The 21,853-nt window shown below is 40.9% G+C and overlaps 1 protein-coding gene across 1 annotated transcript; it reads left to right on the top strand.

Moving 5' to 3' along the window:
* Positions 1-3,984: 3,984 nt before the first annotated feature.
* On the top strand, positions 3,985-13,068 carry SSTR2 (somatostatin receptor 2). Its single transcript, XM_070934732.1, has 2 exons — positions 3,985-4,103; positions 11,252-13,068. Exon 2 carries the CDS (start codon positions 11,351-11,353, stop codon positions 12,467-12,469), a length of 1,119 nt encoding a protein of 372 aa, XP_070790833.1. The 5' UTR covers positions 3,985-4,103; positions 11,252-11,350; the 3' UTR covers positions 12,470-13,068.
* Positions 13,069-21,853: the final 8,785 nt, after the last annotated feature.

Here is a 21,853-nt window from a genome sequence, read left to right as displayed (position 1 = left end):
ACAAAAGAATACATACTGTGCTTTTCTCAGACTATAACTGTTCCCTTGCCCTCGGTGCCAACTTTTGTGAATTCTGCAGGAGAAGCCACTTCATGGTGCATCTGACACTTTGCAAGCATTGGGGGGGGGGAGAGGTGTTTTTGTACAGTAAAGGAGCCAACCAGGTTTGCTGCCTTTCCCGTTGTTTGTTTACACCCGCATTTCCTCAAAGTGTGGTTTTAGGGCTCTTGGGGATCCCCTAAGACGCTCTCAGGGGTCCTCAAAATCAAAGTTATTTCTCAGCGTACGTTGAAAAATAACACACTATTAAAACCAAAAAATTGTGAGAAGCAATACTGGCAGCAAATATGTCAGTTTTTAATATGATAAATAGTAAAATCATTGGAGAAGGCAGTGATGATAGGAATGGCTAATGGACAAGAAGGGGAAAGCCAATAACACGCTGGCTTGGTAACTTCAAATCTGATAAAAAGTTGAAATCCAACAATTGAAAGAAGCTGTGTTTGACAGGGTAATATGGAGAGCACATGATTAAATGGTTAAAACAATAAAATATTAAAAAGCATAACCCATACAAACAAAACTTATGTATTTTTTAACAGTGGAAGAGGTCCTGAGGGAAAAGAAATTAAGAAATAGCGGTTGACATATCTGTCCTGCACTGAACACTGATAAGGTTTTTCAGGCGGCGGGGAGGGGGGGGAGTGGATTTTATCACTCACTTGCATCTTTTGTTCAAATGATACATTTCGAGGGTTTATGAAAGCTGACTTCTTCCTAAGCAAAACACAAACATTCCCCAAAACGAGGCTATATGTTTATTTGTTTCTGCCATGTCAAGTTAGAATTAGAATAAACGAGTTGGAAGGGACCTTGGAGATCTTCTAGTCCAACCCCCTGCTCAGGCATGAAACCCTGGCCTATACCATTTCAGATAAATAGTTATCCAATCTCTTCTTAAAAACTTCCAGTGTTGGAGCATTTACAACTTCTGGAGACAAGTTGTTCCACTGATTAATTGTTTTAACAGTTAGGAAATTTCTTCTTGGTTCTAGATTGCGTCTCTCCTTGATTAGTTTTTTCTTATCTCTTCTGATAATAAAGTATGGTAATATTTTTCTGCTTTTCCAAACACACCTCTGACTGTGGATATGTGGATATTATATACCATGGGTGTCCAACCTTTTGGCTTGCCTGGACAACACTGAGTGAAGAGGAATTGTCTTAGGTTGCATATAAAATATATAAAATAATTAATGCATATAAATCACGTTAAAAAGTTTACAATCTTGTGGGGCTGCATTACTAGCTATCCAGAGCCAAATGTGGCCCCAGTGCCATGCATTAGATACGCCTGGCATAGACCATTTGGGTACCAAATGGACCTATTGCTACTGGCCACATAATCAGAATCAGGTTCCTTGTTGCTCATTGGAATTTCCTTGCAGCACTTTCTGTCATTGGACCACAAACAATACGGAGAGAATGGAGAGAACAATTATCTGGCCTTGTTACTATGGCAGAATAGGGATCGGTGATGGGGGCAGCACGACTTATGCCAATGTACTTTTCTGCCTTCTCAAGGGCTGATGGATTGGACTTTTAATCTGATCATCAGGATGAATCTAGACAATATTGGGTGTATAAATAAAACTGGATCGGAATCGGCATCACAGTACATGTTACAGTCAAACTCAGTTCAGCATTACTTTTTGCACCTGCTGAAGATTGATTCCCCTTGGTTAGCCTTCACAAGGTTTGACCTTTAAGACCAGCATTTTGGTGAAGCGTCAAAGAAATGGCTCTGTAACTGTTGGATATCTCCCATCTTTCTTTCTCCCTCCCCCACCAAGGATATTATGAGAAGAAAATAGGGAAAGCAGATTTCTAAGTAAGTATTGTTTCCTCCCACCACACACACAACTCTTGGGGGTGGGGGGCACCGTTTTGCGGTGGTTCTCCTCCTACCTCTCTGACCGGTCGCAATCTGTGTTGACAGGGGGGCAGCGGTCTATCCCGAGGCGCCTTGCGTGTGGGGTGCCACAAGGGTCGGTCCTCTCGCCCCTTCTGTTCAACATTTATGTAAAGCCGCTGGGTGAGATCATCCGTGGCTTTGGGGTGGAGTTCCATCAGTACACTGACGATACTCAGCTGTACATCTCCACCCCAGGCCACCCCAACGATGCCCTTGAAGTGATGTCCCAGTGTCTGGAGGCCGTGCGGGCCTGGATGGGGAGAAACAGGCTCCGACTCAACCCATCCAAGACCGAATGGCTGTGGCTTCTGGCGTCCCGATATAGCCAGCTGGTGCCATCGCTGGCTATTGGGGGCGAATCACTGGCCCCCACGGAGAGGGCTCGCAACTTAGACGTCCTCCTGGATCCACGGCTGTCTTTAGAAGAGCACATGACGGCCGTGGCCAGGGGGGCTTTTGATCAGGTTCGCCTGATACGCCAGTTGCGCCCCTTTCTGGATCGGGACTCCCTACGCACGGTCACTCAAGCACTCGTCACTTCCCGCCTGGACTACTGCAATGCTCTCTACATGGGGCTCCCCTTGGGGTGCACCCGGAGGCTAGTTAGTCCAGAATGCGGCCGGGCGGGGGATTATGGGAGCGACGGGGCGCTCACATGACACCTCTCCTGCGCGAGCTGCACTGGCTTCCTGTGGTCTTCCGGGTGCGCTTCAAGGTGTTGGTGACCACCTTTAAAGCGCTCCATGGCTTAGGGCCGGGTTATCTGCGAGACCGCCTTCTGCCGCCAATAGCCTCCCACCGACTGGTTCGCTCGCACAGAGAGGGCCTCCTCAGGGTGCCGTCGGCCAGACAGTGTCGGCTGGCGACCCCCAGGGGGAGAGCCTTCTCTGTGGCAGCACCCGCCCTCTGGAATGACCTACCCCCTGAGATACGCACGATATCAGACCTCCGGACTTTTCGTCGGGCCCTGAAAACACACCTATTCCATCTAGCTGGGCTGGCTTGATCCCATCCTCTCAGTTTTAATTGAATTTGGTTTTAATTGGGTTGTTTTTAATATTTTGGGCCAAAATTATTTAATTGTTTTTTAAATTGTTTTTAAATTTTATATGCAATGTTTTATCTTGGCTGTACACCGCCCTGAGTCCCGCAGGAGAAGGGCGGTATAGAAATAAAATTATAAAAAAAACAAAAAAAACTTCTTCTCCATCTGCTGCAGAGTCATTGTCTTCCAGAGACGCCTCCTCCGTTGCATCCAAGGTTGGCTCCGGGAGCAAACCCTGCTACTATGTGACACCGGTATCTCTGTATTAGCGGCAAGGCCACCTTTAGCCCAGGGCCGCTAGTTGCAGAGCCCTCTTTCCAAGCCTGTCCGCCGGCCGAGAGAGAGAGAGAGAGAGAGAGAGAGAGAGAGAGAGAGAGTGTGTGTGTGTGTCGCGCGGGACGTCACGTGCTCTTTTGGCCCAGCGCCTTGTTTGCAGACCGAGCGTCCTTCGGCCTGTTGTTTGTTATTGCAACAAATGCTGGACGTCCCCCGGGCGCCCTGTCGCTGGAGTTTACCTTCTTGGCAATCGGCCTGCTTCTGCCTTTCCCGCGTTCCCCGCCTAGGCAACCCTGATCGCCCCCTTTCTCCTCTCCCTCTCCCCGTCTGCTGCAATGATTGATCACTTCTCGAAAGGCTGCCCTATCTTGGCAAGCACGATTTCTGTGCTAGGTGGACTTTAGCTTTCCCTGATTTGCATCGCAAGCCTGGCGTGACACAGCTCGGTGATGAGCAGCCGGGACAATTATCGGACGGGGGAGTGGCTGGAGCGACCGAGCGAGCGTGCTCTGTCCCGGTGGGTGCATGAGCGGAGCGCTTTTCCAGCGCTCCTGTGCCTGGAGCTCCATCTGCGTACGAGTTCGGGATCCGCCGCTTGCGCTCCCTCGCTCCGCCCCTATCCGCCCCTATCTAGGGGCTCCTCCAGCAGAAGGAGCAGAGTCGCGCTTCGGAGGGAAGCTTTCCGTCGCCAACAGCTGCAACGGATTCACTTGGACCGGAGAGCAGGAAGAGGTGCGCGCCCCCGATTTGGAGCGTGCATCGGGGCAAGAAGGGAATGAGAGAGAGAAGCACTGAAACTCAGACCTTGTAAGTGATCTTGCGGGAGAGTTGGTGATGCACCAGGATCGGGTGCGGGGTGGCAGGTAGAGGGCTCGAAGTACTACGAAAGGAGTTACAGGTGGGAAAACTTCCTGATCGAAGAAGGACAGAAGCGAGACTGGCCCGGATCGACAACCAAGCAGGGCTGGTTGTAAAATGCTTAGTTTTATCTTCTCGCACATTGCTTACGCTCCTTTGATTTTTTTTTGATTTTTTTTAATTTTTTTTTAGGCTGCAGTCGTGGGCGCGCTCATTTGGAAATTATTCCCTTGCATTTAATGAACTTTTATTTCCCGAGCAAGCAGAGCGCACAGGAGCAAGATGTGTAATAATCCGTTGCATGTTTTACTTAAATAGAGCCTCATCCACCGATGGGATGGATCCCCGAGTTGGGTTGCATGCCCTCCCCCTTCAGCTGGATTAGAGTCAAAGTGGTTAAAAGAACCTTTTTCCATAGCAACATATCTGTAGTGAGTCTAATTCCCCGTTGCATTATCTTTATTCTATTCTGGCTGATAGAAAAACAAACAAACCCTAATCCTACATGATAATGTTTACTACTGTGGTGCCGGGTGGTTTGCTCCTAAAGAAAAGTGGATGTTTCATGTTGGGCAGCTTTCTTCAGTATGTGCCTTCAGTTGTGTAGGGATTGCAAATCTGAGAATTCCCATTGACAGTGTTGACTAGCAATTAGATTCCCAGTTCTTCTGAAGGGTTGTGGACGTGTGAATTCTGTGAAGAGAGAGGCTCTGTGCAGTGTAATATTAACCCACCGCCTCTACTTTGACTTCCTCATATGTATCCCAACTTATTCCCAGCTCTTCCCCAGGCAATTCCCTAATTGCTGAGAATGAGGGCTGCCCAGCCAGGAGTCCCAGTTTTAGTTTCAACCTGGTGTCTGTGAAATGCATTCATCTACCTCTCTCCCCTGTAACATGAAGAGCAATAATCAAAATGATAGTGCTGAGATAATGCGTGCACCCAAATATTTATAACTATGTGAATGCTCCTCTCTCAATCTAGAGATCATTGCAATCCGATCTTTTTTCCAAAAATATGATTGGGTAGCAATATTTTTTTTTCTGATTTAAAAGGAAGAGAAAGGCACCCACATTAATCAGGAATGTGATTTCTTTGATTTTCGTTAGATTGGCCCCAGCTATCCATGAATTTTACCTTAGTACGTTAAACAAACCCAGCCATTTATGGGTTATTTATTAAATTGTGATTAAATAAGCTGTGGTTGAGCTAAGTCAGTGTGACACTGAAAGACAACTCCTAGCTATTCCAAGTGTCCTTGATTGTCTCTTGCCTCTCTTTGCCTCTCTGATGTTTTGAGTGGCTCAGCCATAGCCAGGTACAACAGAAGACTGACATGACCTAGTTCAAGTTTTACTCCTGAAGAGAATAAAAAGATGGAGAGGATAAGGCAAGAAAAAGATGGAAAGTTCTTGTGTACCAGCCAGAACTTTTTGATAAAAGAGGGGAATGTAAATGTAATTAAGCTCAGATATTTATTTTAACCACCCAATACATTTTATTTATATTCTTCAACACCTACCCTTCCATGCCTACCCCTGCTGCTTGGATCCAGTACTGCCCGTTGATTCTGTGAAGCAGGCAAGCAGGAGAAGCTGGCAACAGAAGCGTCTCCATCTACCATCCTAAGAGCCATCCTGAGTGGCTTCCCTGCACCAACATGTTCTTTTCCTCTTTTCAAGTCAGATTTGATTAGGAGCTGCGAGACAATATCCAGGAACCCATCTTTTGCCAGAGAGAGAATGGCTGCTGTCTGTTTTAAGACATCCAGTATAAATCAGCAGCTCCCAGTCAAGAATGACATAGAGCCAATAGAGGGAATAAGGAAATACTTGGGTGGAAAATGAAATGCTGTTTTAGGAAGGCTTGTGTCAGCTTATGCCATGCCAAGAAAGTATTAAAGTTGGGTTAAGTCTTGTTTTGACAGAGAGGCTGCACATATATTTAGAGAAATTAAATCACTTTGATTCCCTCTTGGCACATTGATTCTGCACACAGACCCACACTGCGTACATTTTATCATTTGGAATGGATTTTTCTGAGACCAGGGGGAGATCACAATTTTATGTGATAATGGGCCACTGCAGGCAGTAACCGAAAGGAGAGATAGATCCAGATTCCTGTGTTTTATAGCGTAAAAGAACAGCTTCAGTTAACACGATGATCCACAAAGCTAATGGCATTTAAGATTACAATCTTTATAAAAAAAGAAAAGAAAAGCTTAATGCCATGCTGAATTAAGTCTTAAAAACAAAACCTTGCTTTTTTTCCCCCTAAAAACAAAGTACTGAATAAAAGTAAATTGATGGATAGAACTTCCTTGCATCCAAGTGGACTCTGAATTGGATTTATTTGTAAATCTATTATAAAAAGTAATAGAGATACAGGGCAAACTGATCCTTGAAATGCATCCCATGTGTGAAATATTACTACAATTCAAAAGGACAAAATATGCAAACTTATTACATCAAAAAATTAAGTAGATCCAACATGTATCTCAATAATTTGTAAATACAGATGAATGATTGGTCACTTCTTGAGGCATCAAGTTAGTATTCCTTAATATATCAGTAGCACAAATCTTTTTGTAGTGAGAGGTTTTTTTAAAATTGCCTTCTTGCAAAGAGAGGACCAATGTGAGTTCATGACAAGAAAAGAGTTTGCTCTTCAGTGTAGGACTCGGGGGATTACAATACAATCGATCTTTCACCCCTCAAACTTTTGATTTCATAATTGAAAGTAATCAGGACTTCAGAAATATTTAAGTTACTAGGATGCTGTGCAGACAGCTGTGCCCTATTTACATATGTCGGGACCTGCAGTGCTTGTAGAATACTGACAGCCAACCAGAATGTGCTTTTCTTGACAAAAAAATGGAGCACAGAGATACCTCAGTCTGTCAGTGACAGGTCCCTCAGTAAATGAATGAACAATTGTAAGCTGTATATTTACCTCCTGATTTGAAGGTTCTGCATTTTGTCTCCTTTACCAGGTTCTCCAATGGCCAGAAATGTAATTACCTCTGCAGAACCACTCAGAAATTGCCCATTTGCCCCCTACTCCCACCCCCGTGCTTCCCGTTGGCACAAAATGAGAGATTCTTGGTTTACAGCACTGATGACATTACCTAGTTTGGGTAATGAAATGTCTACAAGAAAACAAGCAAGTTCAGAGAGCACCAAGGATCCCTCATTTCAACACTGAGCTACAAATAATTCTCCTTTATTTGCACAAAATATGTGGACTGCAGCAGAATGAAGTCAGGAATTAGTACAGGTAGTCTCTGTCTTACAATCACAATGGGACCAGAATTTCCATTGCTATGCAAGGCAGTTGTTAAGTGAGTTGCACCAGAGTTTCCTTTTCCTGCCACAGTTAAGCGAATCATTGTAGTTGTAAGATGAAACATGTGGTCATTAAGCAAATGCAACGTGCCCCGTTGACCTTGCTTGTTGCCAACCAGCTGGGAAGGGTTGCAAATGGTGATCACATGACCCCAGGATACTGCAACTGTCATAAATGCATGCCAATTGCCAAGCCCCCTGATTTTAGTTATGTTGACCATGGGAATGCTGCAATGATCATACATAGTTGTGAGGATTAGTCATAAATCACTTTTTTCAGTGGTGCTGTAACTTAATCGACCATTAAATGAATGGTTGTAAATCAAGAACTATTCGTATTGGGGAGAGATCAGAGTTGGAGGTTCAATTGGCTTTGTGGAGCAGATTTTCAGCCACAGGTTATAATGCCCAAAATCTGAGGTACACATTTACCTGAAAGCAGCACTCTCCTGTATAGGAAGGTCAGATCAGACTGTGGTGGCACAGTGGTTAGAATGCCAGTATTGCAGGCTAATTCTGCCAACTGCCAGCAGTTCGATCCTGACCGGCTCAAGGTTGACTCAGCCTTTCATCCTTCTGAGGTCGGTACAATGAGGCTCCAGATAGTTGGGGGAATACGCTGACTGCTTAGAGAGGGCTGTAAAGTACTGTGAAGGGGTATGTAAGTCAAGTGCTATTTCTATTGCTTATCTCTATACCATAATCTCAAAAGGATTTGAAAGTGGCCCTTCCATTTTACAGGTAAATTATTTTGAAAAACAAAATACAATAAAGAATCCCTTCAAGGATGCAGTAATGTTTTCCTTGGGGAAAAGAAAAGATTAGATAGACTACATTGACAATGAAATTGTATCATTATTTAACAACAATAAATCTCATTGAATTGAGTGAAATATATTCCAGTAAAAGTAAACATGGAATTTCATCTTTAGAGATATCTAATATTCACCCCTTATTATTTGCGTCCCCATTGTAAAGGGGAGATTTCTCATAAATAAAAAGTAGAGTATTGGTTTTGAAAAAGTTAAGTAGAAAAGTGTTCTGATTTTCACACCTGTGCTTTTGAAAGTACAAGAGCAGAGGCTGATAGCTTTTTGATAGAGTGTCTGTCTGTTTCAGCGATTACAGGTTTCACAGGGTGAAACAAAGATATTGCTGGAGGGAGAGGATAAGAGTTTCCTACCACTTGCTTAACACACCTGTTTGCTTGCTTATTTGTCTGTTTTCCTGCTGAAAATCAGCAAGAAATCAGTGGTGATTTCTGGCATGTTCTTGAAGAGGAGACTCTGCAATTAGGAAAAAAACAATATTAGAAGTTACCTGTGGCTTGCGAGTCTATCTTGGAGTGCTGATTTCTATCCTGGAAAGTAGTCATGAGAAAAAGAAATATTAGAGACTGTTAATATTTTAGCTGATTCTTCCAAAATAATCTCTTAGCTGTAACCCTATATTTAATAGGGTTTAATAGGGACAACATTTAGTCCAGAGCTAAATGTTGTATCTTGAGGAGATACAGGTGAATTACTCTCTTCCTAGGAGATACCTTTCTCCATATCTTCCACATCCGTGCAAAAGGATGCCTTTAACTTCAGCATTGTTTCTCCATGAAAAAAACCCAGAGATTATGTTGGTGGACGAGAAGTAACAGGGACTTGGTTCCTATTTGCCAGAATGATATTGTTTCACATTGTCAGGTAAACAGCTGTTGCAGAGTAGGGGCTGGTTATGTCTCAAAAAACTATGCAGTCCAATCTCATCTTCACCTCTAATGGAGGTGCAATCGTATATAATACACCCACTTGGAGCCTGGAGTATATAAACTGCAATTAACTTTACATCTGGCATTTTTCCTTATCACCCGATCTATAATTTGGGAATAATCTGGTGCTTTGCCTAATGAAGGAGAAATGAGTTGAGGAAATCTGTGTCAGAATGAACTTTATTGAACAAGCTTGGCTCTCGGCCTAACCTATTTTATAGGGTTATCATCAGGGTGGATAAAAATCAATGATTTTTTTAAAAAAATAAAAAAAATCAGATTTTTTTGATTTAAATCAGATTTTTTTGATTTAAATCGGATTTTTTTTATTTTTATCGAATTTATTTTAATAAAAAACTTTTGGGGTAAAAATCTATCGTAAGATAGATTTCTATTTAAGATACACAAATAATTTAGTTTATTCAGCATGAAATGGAGCTTACTTATATAGCATGAGGCTGTATATTCTGCAACACTGGGGCTATCGGTGAGTCAACTGGGTCAAAGGAGTAGCAGAGATGACAGTTGCTCTTTAAAAATTATGATTTAAATCGAGTTGATTTAAATCAAGCCTTTTTACTAGTGATTTAAATCATGATTTAAATTGTGATTTAAATCAACTCGATTTAAATCAAATCCACCCTGGTTATCATGAAAAAAATGAAACTCGTATATAACACATGAAACTCCCTTATATAGGTAGTCCTCGATTTATGGCCACAATTGAGCCCAAAATTTCTGTTGCTAAGCAAGACAGGTGACTTTTGCCCCATTTTGTGACCTTTCTTGCCACAACTGTTAAGTGAATCATTGCAGATGTTAGGTTAGTAACACATTATTAAGTGAATCTAGCTTCCTCATTGACTTTGCTTGTTGGAAGGTCGCTAAAAGTGATCACGTGACCTGGGGACACTGCAGTTATCATAAATACATGGTAGTTGCCAAGGGTCCAAATTTTGATCAGATGACTGGGGATGCTGCAACGGTTGTAAGTGTGAAAAATGTTCACAAGTCACTTTTTTTTTCAGTGCCGTTGTAATTTCAAGCAGTCACTAAATGAATGGTTGTAAGCCAAGGACTACCTGTATGCATTTTAAAAATGATTGTCAACAACAGTAACAACAATGGCAACCCATTAGATAACAATGCTTTGAGCATCCAAACAGTCATAGGTTCAGTCTAATCTATTATTAGCAGCATTCTACAGAGAATAGGAAACAATCCTCTAAGCCAGGAGTATCAAACTCGCGTTGTCACAGCAGCGTTATGTGACGTATTGTGACTTTTTTCCCCGGGTTTGGCTGTAAGCCAATGTTTCTCAACCTCAGCAATTTTGATTTGTAGACTTCAACTCCCAGAATTCCTCAGCCAGCATGCAGCTGAGGAATTCTGGGAGTTGAAGTCTACACATCTTAAAATTTCTGAGGTTGAGAAAACACTGCTCTAAGCTTCCGCATCTCCTGAAAAGTTCTTAAGAGAGGCTGAGGGACCTTTTGAAGGAGCATGACTAATCTGAGGATCTACATAATGATTATCTCCCAACTCCTTTTTCCAGTGGGAAATCCTTTCTCATCCAAATCTAGCTCATCTGTGTTAAATGATGGTGTTGTTAAAGATTGTTGCAGCAGATTTTGCTTTCTTGATGAATTTCAGGACCAGATTAATGGGAGAATTATACTCAGTGGCCTATGCTGAGATTTCTGTTACAGATAATATACAGATTGTCCACTAAATGAAATATAATTCATATGAGAGATCAAATTAAGAATAATATTCTTTTACTCATGGAAGTTTTGGTTTCTCCCCAAGTTAATGCATATAGAAAGAGATGGGTTATTAGTACTCAATCCACTGTGACAATTCTTTTCAAAGAAAAAGCCAGGGCACCTTCTAAAAGATAGGGAAAGTAAGAATTTCCTTGATCTTTGGCTATAGGGAGTTGTTAAATAACTATTCTGAACCCGATCTTTATTTCTCATTTATTTTGTGCTTAGATTCCACTTTATCTTAAACCACCCTGAATCAATCAAGATGGCATCTTCTTTTGCTTGAAGAATATTTCTTGCCAGGCAGATAGTGACAGCAGTTGCACCATGGACCAGGATAACGAGTTACCCAACACCACAGTCTTCTGGTTCCCCTCAACTTCTCAATTGGACAGTTTCTCCCCAGAGACTCCAGCTACTAATGTTTCCATCAACATCACAAGCCACCATTATGACTTGACTAGCAATGCCATCCTCACCTTTATCTACTTTGTGGTGTGCATTGTGGGCCTCTGTGGAAATACTCTAGTCATCTATGTCATCCTTCGCTATGCCAAGATGAAGACAATCACCAATATCTACATCCTTAATTTGGCTATAGCTGATGAACTGTTTATGTTGGGCTTGCCTTTCCTGGCTGTGCAGGTGGCTCTGGTTCAGTGGCCCTTTGGGAAAGTCATCTGCCGGATCGTCATGACAGTGGATGGAATCAATCAATTCACTAGCATCTTTTGCCTAACAGTCATGAGTGTGGATAGGTATCTTGCTGTAGTACACCCCATAAAATCTGCTAAATGGAGACGCCCAAGAACAGCAAAGATGGTCAACGTAGCTGTCTGGGGCATCTCTCTTCTGGTCATATTACCCATCATGATATATGCTGGAGTGATCAATAATCATGGAAACAGTAGTTGTACCATGATCTGGCCAGATGACTCTGGTGTTTGGTATGCTGCCTTCATCATTTATGCCTTTATTCTTGGTTTCCTGGTACCCCTAACCATCATTTGCCTTTGTTACCTTTTCATCATCATCAAGGTGAAATCATCTGGTATTAGGGTAGGTTCCTCCAAGAGGAAAAAGTCAGAGAAAAAGGTCACCAGAATGGTCTCCATTGTTGTTGCTGTTTTCATCTTTTGCTGGCTGCCCTTCTACATCTTTAATGTCTCATCAGTCTCTGTGTTTATTATGCCAACACCTGTCCTCAAGGGCATGTTTGATTTTGTGGTGGTCCTCACATATGCAAATAGCTGTGCCAATCCTATCCTTTATGCCTTTCTGTCTGACAACTTCAAGAAGAGCTTCCAGAATGTCCTCTGCCTGATGAAAGTTAGTGGCATTGATGAAACGGACAGGAGTGACAGCAAGCAGGACAAGGCCAGGCTCAATGAAGCTACAGAAACCCAGAGAACATTGCTCAATGGAGACCTTCAGACAAGCATCTGAGAAACACCAGCAGTGGTTGATACATCTCCATACTTCTTGATGGAAGGCAGCAGTCCACACTGAATGACAGCAAAAGCCGTTAACCCTTCTCTTAAGGGAGTGGCAAATGTATGTGACAAAAAGGGCACAGATGTACATCACAGCTCTAGGCTAGCTGGTTATGAAGATACTAATCAAAAGAAGAAGAATATTTTGGGGTGATAGACTAGATACACACATTGGTGTGTGCACAATAGTACATGCATGTATAAAGGCATGATGTGATCAAGCATAGTAAAAATGTTTATACTAGATCCATCAAAGAATGTCTATATTGGATCCATCATACTGCACTGTCTTTAAAAAAAAAACCTTTACTGGTAAGATTTTTTCTAGTATTGAATTATTCCATTTCCAGGATTTGAATTATAATTTTAAAATGATTGGACAAGCGTTAAATAAACAAGTTCCAATTCTGAACAAATTGTATGAAGCTGGGATCATTGACACCCTCTTCCCATTCGTTTTGAGTTTCTGCCCTTTTTTAGTTAACAAAACATTACATTTGTGTGTTCAAACCAAAACGTAGTAATCATGATACTATTTGCAAGTTGGAAGGAGATAATGGGAAAATTAAAGCTGCATATTAAAAGAGTAGTTAATAAAATGTGATCTTCAAAAAATGAGGATTGTATAGCTCATTGGGCAATAGAGGAATGTCTGCAGCCATAACCAGATTGTTTTCCTATGAATTCACAAAAATAATTTATTTTGCCGTGTTGCTATCCCTTGGTTTCCTATATAATGGTTTTCCCTCAGAAAGTAGGGCAATTGGATCTTGCCTGCAAATATCAGGATGGCCACTAGGTGGCAGGAGAGAGAAATTAAAACTTCTTACTCTTTACTGCCATCTAGCCATCTTCATTATTTTTTCAGCACTATTTTTGGTGGCACCACAAAAAGTCCTTTTGTAAATAGAGCTGATATTACCAAAGTATGAAATCAGATTTTTCGTGTTTGACAAATGGATCCAAAATCCACATTTGAATAATAGTATTATATGGACCAACCACCTCTTGTGAAGCAAGCTTTTAAGGTGTGTAGCTATTTTTAGCATACTCCATCCTGCTCCCAACTTTGACATTTTTAGGTAAAATCTTAATATAGGATTTTTATGTAGGTTTTTGTTCCTGTAACTATTTTAAATGAACCCATTCAACTATCTACAAATGTGTTGGTTAAGGAATATACATAGTCCTCAATGTGGGTAAAAGCAAACCCCTAGTGGCTTGTGTATTTATGGTTTTGGGGAAAAGAATTTACTCCACCTTGAGCTCAAGATTAATAATACTTATTTAATAACCATTTATGTTACTTATGTAACAGAATCCATTCTCTTTAGATCAGAAAAGATCATAAACTCCTGATCATTTGATATCTAGACAATGGGTAATATTTGTATATGAAACAGCCCTGATAAAATGACGGTGGCAAATGTGTACTATCATACCTTTTCTTTATATATTTTTAAGGATCATGACTAAAAAAGAGGAACCACGCTGTAACATTGACCCACATGGAAAAGGAATCTATGTGCACTTGCCTATATCAATAGGAAGGAACCTGTGGCTCTCTAAATCAGTGTTTTTTCAACCTTGGCAACTTTAAGATATGTGGACCAGGGGTGAAATGTAAAATTTGTTACTACCGGTTCTCTGGGCGTGGCTTGGGGGGGGGGATAATGTGACGGTGGGCATGGCCAACTTTTTTTTTTTTAAAACTTTTCAAATATTTTTTTCTAATGCTTTGAAAAGCCTCTGCTGATCAGGAAACTCAGCTGGGATCATCAGAGAGGCATTTTAAAAAATACCTCTCTGCGGATCAGGAAACTCAGCTGGGATTGTCAGAGACTTTTCAAAGCATTTTTTTAACCACCTCTTTGGCCAAGAAGTTGCAGAAAAAAATGCTTTGAAAAGCCTCTGACTATCCCAGCTGAGCCGCACAATCATCAGAGGCTTTTTTTTTACTTTTAAAAGCATTTTTTTGTCAGAAGACGTTGTAGAAAAAATACTTTTAAAAGTAAAAAAAAAAAAAGCCTCTGATGATCCTGCGGCTCAGCTGGGCATGGGGGGAGGGGATGCGGGGATTTTTGCTACTGGTTCTCCGAACCACCCACCGCCATCGCTACTGGATTGGGCGATCCGGTCCGAACCGGGAGCATTTCACCCCTGATGTGGACTTCAACTTCCAGAATTCCCATGCTGGTTGAAGAATCCTGGGAGTTGACGTCCACACATCTTAAAAATTGCCAAGGTTGACAAACACCGATCTAGCTACTCTTGGCCATTTTGTCTGAGGCTCCTGGGAATTGTAGGTTGGCAATATCGGACAATGGGCCTATTCTGTACCTACAAGTCCTGGATACTGAACTTGCCTTAGGAGTTCAGTATGGAAGATACCCTCTAATTCCAAAGTTTCCAGTTCAGAATCTGATACCTGGGCAGAACCAACAACAGTTACTGCCAAGGTGAAGAGCTATGCTTCCATCTGTGAGCCTTGAGAAATCTAAACCAACATAAAAAGCCCTATCCTGGTTCTAAAGCTTCTGCTCTGGCTTGCCATTAAGTGGTGGTGGAGTGTGTGTGTGTGCTGTTGTCGCGTGATGTAGGGTGTGTGGGTTGGTAGCCAGCATGCAAACTCTTGCTAAACCCAATCTCTCTCCGCTCTTGCAAAAATGTTGACATTTAAAACCTTTTTTGTTCCTTTCTTTCACTCCCTCATGGCTCTTCTTGACTCCACCATCTTGACACGTGAAGGAATCAGAATTCCCTCCAGCTTAGCTTTTGACAGGCTTTAATGAGGTGCAAGAGAGAGTTGGACCAACTGCAGCATGGATACGCTCAGCTCTTCCATGCACACTCACAAAAGTTCGACAGTTCCTCTGTGGGTGTTTTTCCCTCTGGCACCTCCCGTCTTCCCTCCAATTGCCTAAATGCCATCGGGGGTGATTGATTTTGACTGGGAGAAATGGGCTGCTGCACTCAATGCTCTTTTCTGTGGTGGAATAATTACTTGGGGGTTTTGCAGGCCAGAAATGATAGCCCTCATTTTATTGGCCACCTTCCTCAGCTAGGAGCACCTTTTTAGAGGGTACAAAAGCCCAATGTTAAAATAAGCCAGCTGGGTAACTGAATGGTAAAATGAGAGTGCCAACTCTTAAAATCCACATTTCCCCAGGTCTCCGGGGTTGCCTTGCTGCTGTAATAGCTGCTTGTTGGGTTGCCTGGAACCATTTATTAAGCAGAGGCCTCAAGTTATATTGCCTTCTACAGTGGCCAGTAAGTACCAGGTTATTCTCATCTATCCCATATCCTCCAAATATATTGCCGATAGAATAGTTGGCAAAGCAACTAGCTTTCATACACCTTGAAAGTACTATGGGTGGCCACTGGCTTTGAGGAAAACCTACCTTAAAATTGGAGTAGCTAAGGACAACTTACTGTCTCATTGAGGGATGGGATGAAGGCATCATTATGAGAAAAATGGGTATTTAGACCTTAGATAGGATCAATCTAAATATAAATCAGACTTTATTTATGAAATGTTCAGGACAGGAGAAAGAGGAGCATAGAATATGTTACAATCTTTCTTGCAACCAGTAAGGAGCAGGACTTTAATCCGCTAAGATTCCTGTTTTTCTGACTGCTACACACTTATCCTTTTGAGTACTTATATGTCAGGGCAAAGGATCAGGACCGTATGCTAAGCTGCAGCACAGAAGATTTATTCAAGCTTATACACAAGAAGCTAGTCAACTGACAGTCTAGTTAGCTGACTAGTCAACTAAATTGGCGCTAGAAAAGGGTCAAAGGAATTCAAGGAGGGCTGGCATGAATCATTTGTGGCAATGTAGGAACTCTAAGATGATGACATACTTAATTCCATCCCCAGCTTTGTCTATTCCTCTCCTATATCGTATCTTTTTTTTCCTCCACCAGTTAAGTTTCTGCCCCAAAGTTCTGTATTTCTGCATGATTGATAGATTTTGAGGACCAGATTAAGACTTGTCGGACCTGCAAATCTGTATTAAGCAAGATATTTTAGTTCAAGTCTTTACATTTCTGAGTTTGTTTAATGAAGTTTTATCATAAACTATAATATTACCCCTATCAAGGAAGCTTGAGTAAGTTTATCTTTCAGTTATTGTCCCCAGGGGAACAGTTTGTTGATAAAACAAGGTGCATGTTGATCATTAAAGTCTTGATATTCTTAAGGATAATTAAGTTTTATGATCCTAGATATTTTAACATGGTTTTTACTTGCTGGAGTACATTATTACTTGGCCCTCAATCACAACTGGCCCTCATTGCTCTTATTTTAATGGCAGTTTTGCGCACAGGAAACTATTGAATGCAATCTCATCAGGACTTGAAACTTCACAGTCATCGCTACAATTTCATTCATCCCAAATTTTGGGTTCAATTTGTATTTATCATACAGGACATAAGTAGACTATCAGATGCAGGTTGCAGAACTTAATAATAACCACTAGGTGATATCAAAGAATTCCATTTCATATCAAAAATGCTGTCTCCTACTAGCATTCTGGAATTTGCAGCCCACTGCTGCTAGTCCATTACCAAGTAGTACATATAGCAAGGATTTAAGTTATTTATGAACAGGAACAGGCTTTATAAGCCCTATACAGATAGTCCTTGGCTTATGACCAGAATTGAAACCAGAATTTCCATTGCTAAGTAAAGTTAAGTGAAGTGCGTCTGATTTCACAACCTCTTTTGCCATGTTGTTAAGAAAATCACTGCTGCAGTTGTTAAGTGAACTATGTGGTCATTAAGCAAGTCCAGCTCCCCTCATTGACTTTGCTTTTGGGAAGCTGGTTGGGAAAGTCATAAATGGCAATCACGTGACCTTAGAATGTTGCAAACATAAGTACATCCAGGTTGTTAAGTGCCCAAATTCTAATCATGATTGGGAATGCTGCAATAGTTGTAAGTGGGAGGGCCGTTATAGGCTACTTTTATCAATGCCAACTTTGAACGTCGCTAAACGAATGGTTGTAAGTTGAGGACTACCTGTAAAGGAGAGGTAGACAACTAATTAGCAGTGAAGGATTGTGCTATTTTTTAAAAAAAACTCACCATCAACAGCTATAATTGGATTGAGCAGGGTTGTAACCCAATAACATTCCTGCAACTAAGAGAGAATAAGATTTTAATGTTCTTTTGGATCTGTGGACTTGGGAAGCTACATATACTATTTTTACTTCCTTATATGAACTAAACATATCCAAAGGCTTACACTAGTATTCCATTTCATGAGTCATGGTGATGCACTGGTTAAAATAACAGTATTGCAGGCGAAACTCATAGCCCATAGCCAGCAGTTTGATCCTGACCTCCTCAAGGTTGACTCAAACTTCCATCCTTCATAGGCATTTTACCTATCCTCGGTAAAATGAGGACTCATATTTTGGGACAATATGCTGACTATGAACCGCTTAGAGAGTGCTATAAAGCACTGTGAAGTGGTATATAAGTCTAAGTGCTATTGCTATTTGCTTTTATTTGGAAAATTACATCATAACTTGACATTTTTTGGCAAAGTACAGTAGCTCAAGGAGGAAGAGTTTACAAAAGAACCAGGGGTTCTGTATCATAACTGGGCTCTCCACTAACCTTTAAAACAAAAGAAAAACGACTCTGAAATTGTATTTTGCCCATGTATATTTAAGAGCCCCCAAGTCTCTCATAGAATCAATGCGTATACTGCTATAATTAAATGCAAGGGGAATAAGACCAAAGAAGGGAGAGACATTTTAGATGAAATATGTATTGCAGCCTGTTGTATGCCAAACCCATAGAAGTAAAGAGACATTTTACTTTCAATTTTGCAATTTGTGGTAAAGGTCTGATTCTGCATGCTTTCTTTTAAGATAACAAGAGAACAATAATATCTATCAGATTCCCTTTTGTGACTGTGGAAAAAGAAAGCTGTTGTACAACAATAAAAATATAAAGACCCACTAATTGTTGATTTGCATTACAAATTCTTTTGCTTAGCTTTCTCTTCATTTTAACAATACTTCGATGCAGAGAGGTAGTTCAAGAAAAGTCCATGAAGACGGCTTTGCATGTTGGAAAGATCTATTGTTTACAATCCAGGTTTTAATAACCCTTTTGGGTGGAAGAGGTGATGTGATATGTGCTTAAACATTAGCAAAAATCAGTTTTTCTAACATAACTAAGTGCATGGGGAGGGAGACATTAAAATGCAATTAGTTTATTTATGGGAGCTACAGGTGGTCCTTGACTTACAATCATTCATTTAGCGACCATTTAAAGTGACAGCAGTACTGAAAAAAGTGACTTGTGATCATTTTGCACAATGACCTCTGCAGCATCCCCATGGCCATATGATCAAAATTTAGATGCTTGGCAACCAATTCATATTTACGACAGTTGCAGTGTCCTTCGTTCATGTGATCCCTTTTTTGCGACCTGACAAGCAAAATCAACGGGGAAGCCAGATTCACTTAACCACCATATTACTAACTTAACAATTGCAATGATTCACTGAGTAACTGTGGCAAGAATGGTCATAAAATCGGACAAAGGTCGCTTATCCACTGTCTTGCTTAGCAATGGGATTTTGGGACTCAATTGCAGTTATAAGTTGAGAACTGCCTACCTTTATAAGCTTCCATTTGGGTGAGAGGTAAGAAAAAACTAGAAGGATGAAAAAGGAAGAGATAAAACAGTAGCTGTCTCCAGACTTACCTACCAGATCTCTGCAGCAATGAAAGTGAAGAGGGTGAACAAAGTATTTCCGACACCAAGAAAGAAAAATAATATGGAGAGAGAAAGAGGAAAAATCACCGGCTTAGGATATGAAAAAGCTGCAACTGCAAGTGAAGTTCCCACAAATCCAATGACAAATATTAGCTGTACCATTTAGTTTTAAACCATCTTAAATTTGGTGAGAGTTCCCTCTAATACTGGTTGTCTACCATGTAACTCTCACTTTACCATTGACTCTCACTTTAATTTGATCTGTTGAGAAGTGATGTCAATAGGATTTTCAAGCCAGACATGAATCCATCTCATAGATGTACCAACCAACCCATTCTTAACTAACTTGCTAACCAATATGTTTATGAGGAACTTTGTCTTATGTTTTGCTGAAGTCAACTATATGATGCCCACAGTGTTCCCATAATGTCCTAAGGAAGTTACTAAATAAAAATATAAAATACCATTAGTCTGGCAAGACTTGTTCTTGACAAATCTGTGCTGACTTGTATACTCTTTTTTCCCCCCTCAGAGATTGATTGATTGTTCTGTAATCTGTCTAGAATCCTCCCCACCTATCAGTAGCAGAGTGATTGGTCAGATAGTACTGTAGTTTCCAGCATCTGCTTTTTGCCCTGGAGTAGCATTTGTCCTTCGATCATCTGGCATTTCAATAATTTTCCAGTTTTTCTCAAAGGATTTTTTTAAAAAAATCACAGTTTGTTCCTTGGCAATTTCTTTCAGTAACTGAGAATGCAATCCATCTGGCTCTGGAAGTTTGAACTCACTCAAGATAAAGATGTATTCCTTGTCTGTGTTTCTGTCTAGCACAAGCGGGAATCCTGTTCCAGCCATTCATGATTGTCTGGTTAAGATGTCCCTTATAAAAGGCTGAATCAAAACAGCAGTGATATAATAATCCTTAGCTAGGGTTTGAAACTTTTTAATGCATGCCAAAATAATGTGCTAGTGTTTAAAATATGTAAAAGACCTATGTAAAAAAGATGTTGAGACTCTAGAAAGAGTGCAGAGAAGAGCAACAAAGATGATTAGGGGACTGGAGGCTAAAACCTATAAAGAACAGTTGCTGGAATTGGGTATGTCTAGTCTGATGAAAAGAAGGACTGGGGGTGACATGATAGCAGTGTTCCAATATCTCAGAGGCTGCCACAAAGAAGAGGGAGTCAAGCTATTCTCCAAAGCACCTGAGGGTATGGCAAGAAGCAATGGGTGGAAACTAATCAAGGAGAGAAGCAACCTAGAACTAAGGAGAAATTTCCTGACAGTTAGAACAATTAATCAGTGGAACAACTTGCCACCAGAAGTTGTGAATGCTCCAACACTGGAAGTTTTAAAGAAGATATTGGATAATCATTTGTCTGAAGTGGTGTAGGGTTTCCTGGCTAAGCAGGGGGTTGGACTAGAAGACCTCCAAGGTGCCTTCCAACTTTGTTATTCTATTCTATTCTATTCTATTCTATTCTATTCTATTCTATTCTATTCTATATCCTATCCTATCCTATCCTATCCTATCCTATCCTATTCTAATAGATATCAAATAGCAGCACAATACCAAATGTTGTCAATCTCAGGACGGACCCAATTAATGTATGCATGGGAAAGCACGAGAAAATCCCCAAATTATGGATTAGTCCAGGAAGCTGAAAACATATTTTTGTTGTTCAGTCACCAAGTCATGTCTGACTCTTTTTAACCACATGGACCATAGAACACCAGGTTTCTTTGTCCTCCACTGTGTCCTGGAATTTGTCCAAATTCATATTTATTGCATCGATAACACTATCTGACCAACTCATCCTCTGCCGTCTCTTTCTCCTTTTGCCTTCAAACGGATACCTGAAAGTGTTTCCTATTGTTGCCAGCGAAATATATGGGTTTGTCCTTAGGATCAACCTTCTTACTTTTATAGCAAGCTGGAGACTGATTACCAGCATATAAATCAAATATGACATGACATAAAGCTCGTGGATGTAAAACCAACCAATGTCTAGCTTGGTGTATGTTAAAATTGGCTTCTACTGACATAAATGAAAATATGCATTTACATTTTTGATATGAAATGTAGAAGGTAGAAGTGGGCCTTCTCTGTAGCCCTGTGGAACAAGGATCCCACCCCCCAGAAGATCCAAATGACCCCCACTCTGCTTCTCTTTACCCATCTTTGATGTGAGCTGCCCATAGTTCTGAAGAGGCAGACAGCATACAAGTTATTAATAATAAATTATTATTACGTCCTCTAAGAACTGTTTAGGTAGAAGGATAAGTTCAGCCTAGCAAGACACTATGTTATTAAATTGTAAACTTGCTTTAAATGAAGCAAACTATCCTTCTAAGTATTTCTTAGAGGATATTAATATAATAGGGTGTCTTGTTTGACAAACCAGGCAGCAATAAATCTAAAAAAAATTTTAATCATTGCAATGTACAAATGTTTCAAAAGATGACTGGCTTCAAAGAGCGTGATTTAACACTATCTCCAATTAGTGGAAATGAAACTCCATCACAATAAAGCATCAAATTGTTCAAATAGAGTTCCGGAACACTGGTTACTGGATGTGGAACCAAACAAAACTAC

The sequence above is a fragment of the Pituophis catenifer genome, unplaced genomic scaffold, assembly GCF_029215685.1.
Source record: "Pituophis catenifer annectens isolate HBS135680 unplaced genomic scaffold, rPitCat1.0.hap2 SCAF_2, whole genome shotgun sequence".
In the NCBI taxonomy this organism is placed as follows: domain Eukaryota; kingdom Metazoa; phylum Chordata; class Lepidosauria; order Squamata; family Colubridae; genus Pituophis; species Pituophis catenifer.
The sequence above is the reverse complement of the archived record's forward strand: the minus strand, read 5'-3'. Positions and strand labels throughout refer to the sequence as shown.

Excerpts from the sequence above, each read along its gene's own strand:
- SSTR2 (XM_070934732.1), top strand. The coding sequence starts at position 11,351 with ATGGACCAGGATAACGAGTTACCCAACACCACAGTCTTCTGGTTCCCC.